This window comes from Lepidochelys kempii, chromosome 3 (genome assembly GCF_965140285.1).
Source record: "Lepidochelys kempii isolate rLepKem1 chromosome 3, rLepKem1.hap1, whole genome shotgun sequence".
Classification (NCBI taxonomy): Eukaryota; Metazoa; Chordata; order Testudines; family Cheloniidae; genus Lepidochelys; species Lepidochelys kempii.
The window spans coordinates 194,720,130-194,726,954 of record NC_136382.1 but is presented as its reverse complement, the minus strand read 5'-3'; the positions used below and the strand labels follow the sequence as shown (position 1 = coordinate 194,726,954).

Sequence of the window (6,825 nt, the reverse complement as noted above, 5' to 3'; positions counted from 1 at the left end):
TAGTGCCTTTGGCTTAAATCTGACTATTGGCATGAGTAAAGTTACTCACATGCACAAGTGTTTGCAGGGTCAAGGCCTTATTTAATAGAATTGCTACTTTTATATACCATATAGTCATAATCACAAATTTCTCTTTTCCTCCACAGGGCTGCAAAATATGCCAGGGGATTATGTGTCTCGGGGTAGTCCAATGGGTATGAATATGGGACAGCCAAGTTATACCCCGCCCCAGATGCCCCCACATCCTGCTCAGCTGCGTCATGGGCCCCCCATGCATACCTACATTCCTGGACACCCTCACCACCCAGCAATGATGATGCATGGAGGACCACCCCACCCTGGAATGCCAATGTCAGCATCTAGCCCCACAATGCTTAATACAGGAGACCCAGCAATGAGTGGACAAGTGATGGACATTCATGCTCAGTAGCTTAAGGGAATATGCATTGTCTGCAACGATGACAGACTTCAAATATTGTCTTTCTGCAATGACTATGGAGTTCCATTCTTGGCATCTACTTTGGACCAAGGAACAATCCTATTCTTCCGAGGGACCCTGGAAAGCAGGAAACACTATGTGAAGTCAACTTCTGGGGACATGCTAAATAACGATCTAAGACATGAAGAGAACAAAGAGTGAAATATTGTAAAATGCTATTATACTGTTATCCATATTACGTTGTTTCTTATAGATTTTTTTAAAAAAATGTGAAATTTTTCCACACTATGTGTGTTGTTTCCATAGCTCTTCACTTCCTCCAGAAGCCTCCTTATGTTAAAAAGCCTTACAGTTATCCTGCAAATGACAGAAAGGGCTTATTTGCAGGATTTTTAGAGCATTAAAATAATTATGTCAGGCAGAAGAATCTTTCTTCTATCCTAGGATTTCAGCCATGCACACACACAGACACACACTCTCTCTCTCTCTCTCTCTCTCTCTCTCTCTCTCTCTCTCTCTCTCTCTCTCTCTCTAGCCTGGGGCGTGAATTTGCATGTCTAATTCATTTACTCACCATATTTGAATTGGTCTGAACAGATGTAAATCGGGAAGGATGGGAAAAACTGCAGTCATCAACAATGATTAATCAGCTGTTGCAGGCAGTGTCTTAAGGAGACTGGTAGAAGGAAGCATGGAAACCAAAAGGCAGTGTATTTGAAGCCTAATTGTCACATCAGAGCATCATTGTCCCCATTCAGCAACACTTATACATCACTTCCTGTTTTACGCAGCTCAAAACATGAACTGAAGATTTATTTTTAATATGTTGACTTTATTTCTGGGCAAAGCATCAGTCGTGTGCATTTTTCCATAGTCCCATCATGGAGCGTTTATGTATACATTGTAAATAAATTTTGTGCAAAAAGGACTGGAAAAATGAACTGTATTATTGCAATTTTTTGTAAAAGTAGCAGTTTGGTATGAGTTGGCATGCATACAGATTTACTAAGTGGGATAAGCTAATTATACTTTTTGTTGTGGTTAAACAAATGCTTGTTGATAGCCTTTTTCTATCAAGAAACCAAGGAGCTAATTATTATTAATAATAATCAATGCACACTGAGTCTTAGAGTTTCTGATTGAAACAGTTTGGATTGTATAATAACTCAAAGCCCAGTTGTAGTAGTTTGAGTGCAGTAATGAAATCTGAATCTAAAATAAAAACAAATTATTTTTTGTCATGCTGACTCCACTGCTTGAAAAATTTGTTTGCTGCCCCCCAAATTTGTAGTGATTCTCCAGTAATATGTGAACCCAGCATCTGCAAGATTAAACTGTAAAAAGATTTACCTATAATTGCTATTTAAATACCAAAGTCTTAGTACCTTATTTAAAAGTAATGCTACACTCTATAAAGAAACTTTCTGAAAGCTTACACACAGATTGTCAGAATAACGGTTGCCTATTAGCAAATTGAACATTCAAAAGCATTAACTGCAGAACATTTTAACTCTTTTCTCTCTCCCTGAATTACATCTCTAATACCTTATTTACATTACTTGAATCATTGACAATTAAACTTTCTTGAACTGAGTGTATTTAGAAAAAAAATTAAAAACCTGGAGATAAGTGCATATTTGTAAGTAAATTAACTACTCAAACTAAGGATGATAGACTTTTAAAATCTAATGCTCATAAAGAAGTCTTGTGCTCTGATTGGCTGAAGACTGATCATTAACCAATTTTCCGTACAGCTGTACTTTCTGCACTGCAGCCAACTAGTTAAATAGTACAAAATAACATGTTTAGGCTGCAGTACCTTATAATTTTCTTTAAATAAAATCGCAGCTATAAAAAGTGTTTCCTAAGGGTAAGAAAAATACATAAATATTTTAATTAAGACAAATTCCTAAAAAACTCTAGCTGTGATTGTTTGGTAAACAAAAGGTAGCATCTGAAGCAGGGCTGGCTAGAGCTCTGAAGTCTGCCATTCAAATAGATGTCACCCCATAAACCCGCCCTGAACAATTCTATTTTCCATTTGAAAAGAGGAACCAGTTGTTCGGTGGGTTTACTAGGTGATATTTGATTGACTGGCTTACCTGCTGGAGCAGTCCAGTCTCCTCTCACCTTTTTGTTTATTGGAGTGTGCTTCAGAAGTCTCCCTTCTAAATAAACCTCCCTTTTATGACATTAAAATAAGCCTTTAGCCATAAACCCCACCCCACCCCATCCCCTCTTTCCCCCGAGTAGAATTTTTAAAAACCCCAAATCTAGAAGGGAGAGCCGCGTTCAGTCTGCAATAGTCCTCTGGATGGGAATAATTCCCTCTTGATAGGTGGTTACTAGCAGTTAATGGCCATTTGTTTACTTTTTCCATTAAATAATAAATGTGTTTTAAAACTACTACTAACCATCCATTTCTCCCCCACTGCTTACAGTGAGGTTCCAGCCTAAGACTCCATGGGGCTGATTTTCCACTTACTCCGGAAGGGTTTTACACTTGTGTAACTCCCTTGAGTTTATCCGAGCTGCCCGATCTACACCAGGGCCAAGGAGTGGAGAATCAGATCCACTGGATGAATAGTGTGCATGGGGATGCTTAAGAAGCGGGAGTTAGCTGGGGAGTATTAGGGCAGCGGAGAGTCAGGCTGGCTCCTGGAGCCTAGTGAATTAGGAAAATCAAATGGTGGGTATACCCCCCCCCCCCATCCTCGGTTCTTTCTCCCCTCCCTAGATTTTTAAAGGGCCACTATACCGATGAGATTGCACATTTCTGATCCTGCCTTGTGAGTTTATAATAATGCCAGTTCTGAGCCAAAATGGGAATGCTCGGAGCGGGGTTTGCTGCTGCTTTTCTGCTCTCTTTTTTTAATGTTTCCTAAAAGACAAAAACAAACCGCCCTGCAGCAAACAAAGAGCACACGCGTTTGTGCCTTTCTTAGGGGTGGGGAGAAGACTCACAAAAGGCTTCTTCGTTAATATGACTGTTTTAGGGGGTGTGGAGGGGGGGTTTGGTATATTTCACATTAAAAACGCTCCTCTATCCCGAGACATTTAATCAGCTGTAATTATAACACATTCCAAATGAAGAATATGCTTGACAGTATTTTTTATTGTTATTGTTCATCGCACGATCTTAGGCGGCTTTGGGGGCACAGGAAAGAGAAGTAAACGGGTTACAAATAGGGAATTATCCCTCGTTTAGCATTAAAATTCATTTAGATAAAATTGCCACAAACATGTAAATGGGGAGATTAGTTCCCCCTCACGCCTTATTGCACTCTCTCAATGGCTCCGTTTTACACGTTGGGAATTCCGTCTTCGCAGGCTGCTTGCTGTTTCCTAGCTACCCCACATTCAAAGCAAAGGCTGCAAGAGAGAGAAGGGGGGCGGGTGAGAAGAGAAAAGGGGGGGGGAGTTTTGGCAACCAGTCTGCAATTCATCCTCCGCGATCCGCCCTAACAGAGGGGGAAACAAATATCTGGGGAGGCTTTATCCCCCTCCCAGCCCTGCGTGGACAGGCCAACGCTGTACTTTCCAGCAGGGAGGCAAGCTGGGTTGTGTTTAGTTTGGAAGCCCCAAGTGGTCGGGACCGGGTTTGTCGCTGTGTGAGTGTGGGTGCGCGCCTAGCCACACGCAGGGGGTGTGTGTGTGTGTTCCCCGTGTTCCCCGCACCTCGAGCGGGAGATTTGCCGCGATCCGGGGAACAGAAAGAGGGGGGCGGGCTGGTGTGTTCTTACAAACAAAACCACACAACTCTCCGGCCGGCGGAGTGAGAACAGCCCGGTGGTGTCCTCCTCCTCCTGCGCCCGCTCCCTCTCGGCAGAGCCCGAGGAGGAGGAATGGCAGCTTCGACTGCCATCTTTTGGGGGGTTGGGGAAATGACTCGGTTCCCCCGGCCCCTCCGCTTCTCCTGCCTCGAGAGACGGGCTCCCTGCTTCAACCGTGCATGGGGAAAGAATTAGCCATAAAATTAGTGACTCACAATTTCAAATGGGAACCGCTAAGCGGATTAGAGACGCGTGGAAGTGTAGGGAGGGTCTGAGACCCACTCCGGGGGATCCCCCGCTGCAACCAGGCAGGTTTTGTCTCCCTTTGCCGAGAAGGGGGGGACCCCCCCCCAGCGCTTGTGTCAGGGTTGCGGGGGGGGGGGCGGTCGCACCCCACTGCAGCGGATCCCCCGGAGCCAGAGCCCCCGGTGCCAGCCGGGCCCGCCTCTCTCCCCTCCTGGGCTCGCTCTGGGGCTCGGGGGGCGGTGTGCTGCGCCATTTGTTCCTTGCAAAGTGATTGCTGTGTATCGCCTTGGATCAGTGAGTTCAGCCTACCTGGAGGGGAGGGGGGTAGGAAATCCCGCCGGGGGGGGGGGGGAGGGAGCCGCGGCCATGAACTCTAAGGCCATGTGCTTCGTTTGACTTTTTTTTTTTTTTTTTTACCCCAAGCGGGGCCCCCGCGGCTTCAGTGAGCGGCGCTGTGATGCTCCGCGTGTGCAACCCCTGCCCCCCGCCCCTGCCCCCGCAGCACCGTCAGCCGCTCTCCCCTGAGCCGCGCCGCCCGTGCGTGGAAAGAGGGCGAGCCCAGGGAGTGCGGAGGAGTTTGCTGCTGGGGTTGTTCTCAGCGGGTCTGGGGGCGTGTGTGTGTGTGTGGGGGATCCTCCTCCTCCTCCGGTCGGGGCATGCCTGGCCCGGGGGGCGGGGGCGGCCTCTGGGCCCGATCCCGCCGCCCAAGGACTGGCCAGAGAGGTCCCGCTCTGGGCGCAGCGATCGCAGCGGGCCGCTGGCGGGCACCGTGTGCGGCGTCTCTTCCCCCTTCCTGCGCGTCCCAGGCCCCATCCCGACAGCCCCGTCCGCTGATAGCCCAGCACGGCTGGGGGGGGGGGGGGAGATAACACAAATAGAGCCAGCTAGTGACAGGAGCCCAGGAGCAAAACTCTCCAGCCAGCTTCTGAGTTGAGGTCGGGGGGCTGGGCCTTCTGCATGGAGCGGTGCCTTTCACTGGGGCTTTATGTACCTAGGGACGCCCTGTCCGGATCATAACTATTTAAGGAGCAATACTTTGTGCTTGTGGAGAGGTATATTTGTGTAAACACGTGCAACCTTGTTGGCGAGCAAAGTAAAAAAAAAATTTGGGGGGGGGGAGTCCGGGCTTGGGGAGGGGGGTGAGAGGTGCAGATAAGATACCAAAACGTATTTTGCAGGAGGGGATTGGGCCTTTTTCCTGTTGGCTCAGGAAGGACGCTTGGGGCTGAAATGAAATACATTAGATTATAGCTCTAGCCATGGGCGGGGTGCGTTGGTTTGCGAGGGAAACAGCAGAGGCGTAATAAGGTAGTTGGATCTCATTAAGTTGTGTCTCTCTCACACACACACACACACACACTTACCGCGCACTGACTTCGCTTGGCCCCTCGAGAAGAGTGAAAGCCCTGGAGGAAAAAAGACTTTACTTTTAAAGTCAGTCTAATATCGATCGCCGTCATCCCCCTCTCCCCCCCACCTCCAACCCCGGCGGCAGACGCAGCCCTACCCTAACGGGGGACCGGGGGAAAGGATCCTCCTCGGATCTGATTCTCTGCGGGCCGTTGTACAGGGAACAGCGTGTGCCTAGAGCAGAGCAAATAAAGGCAGGGACAGCCAGCGAGGAGCGAAAAGCCTTTTATTTTTCATTGCAGTGGTGGGCCAAGTGATCCTTCCCGTCTGTCAAAAGGACGTTGGGATCCTTCAGGATGAAAGGGCGGGGGGGGGGGGGGGAAGAGAGCCATCTTCTTACCTTTTATCCTCTGTTTCCCGGAGTGTGGGCCGCCGCTTTGTGTGGGAAGGAAGCCCCTGCAAGGTGTGTGTGTGGCTGGAGCCCGTCCAGCGGAGCGAAACCCAGGGGGAGCCTTTTCAGTCACCCCTAGAAGCCCCCGAAGGGAGCTGAGCGGGGCGAGCTCCTGTTCCCACCGCCGCCGGTCCCATCCCAAGGCAAAGGGGCTCGCTGCTGACGTGCTTGGGGCAGCCGGCAGCCACGGGGACGCAGGGAAAAGAAGTGGCACGTTTAGGAGCCAGTGTCCGTGTTTTTATTCTTCACAATGCACCATCTTGCCTTTAAATCCGCCAGGGCTGGGCCATCTATCACAATATGTTCCATCTACCCGCTGCCTTCTTGAACTCGCCTGGAAAATTGCAGTGTATTTACCTGGCTCCATGACCTTGTTATGTTGCCTGAGAAAAATACCTATTTGCTTCCCTTTGGTTTGGGCTAGTTGGAGCCCTCATAGGGCCACGCTTATTGGGCTCATGAGAAAGCTCTGCTAGGGACACAAAACAAGCCAACAAAGTCCTTAGACTGAAGGCAAACGCCACTTAAAGCGAGGGAAGGTGGCAGAGTGAATATTAAACCTTGGG

At 48.6% G+C, this 6,825-nt stretch overlaps 1 protein-coding gene and 1 long non-coding RNA gene across 5 annotated transcripts in view; one reads left to right on the top strand and one right to left on the bottom strand.

The window, feature by feature from the left end:
* MEIS1 (Meis homeobox 1) overlaps positions 1–1,680 on the top strand; it is a 120,747-nt gene extending 119,067 nt beyond the window's left edge. For 2 of the 4 annotated variants that reach the window (XM_073339466.2, XM_078852342.1), the window contains one exon: positions 147–1,680. In XM_073339466.2, coding sequence (XP_073195567.1) covers positions 147–430 — 284 coding nt within the window. In that variant the 3' untranslated portion in view covers positions 431–1,680. The remainder of the gene's footprint in view (positions 1–146) is intronic. The other 2 variants (XM_078852343.1, XM_073339467.2) reach the window with 1 other exon arrangement.
* Positions 886–6,547, bottom strand: LOC140909657 (uncharacterized). Its single transcript, XR_012158316.2, has 3 exons — positions 6,209–6,547; positions 5,823–5,864; positions 886–3,811 (listed from the first exon to the last, which is right to left on the bottom strand). It is a non-coding gene; the product is annotated as an uncharacterized LOC140909657 (long non-coding RNA).
* Between the last annotated feature and the right edge of the window lie 278 nt (positions 6,548–6,825).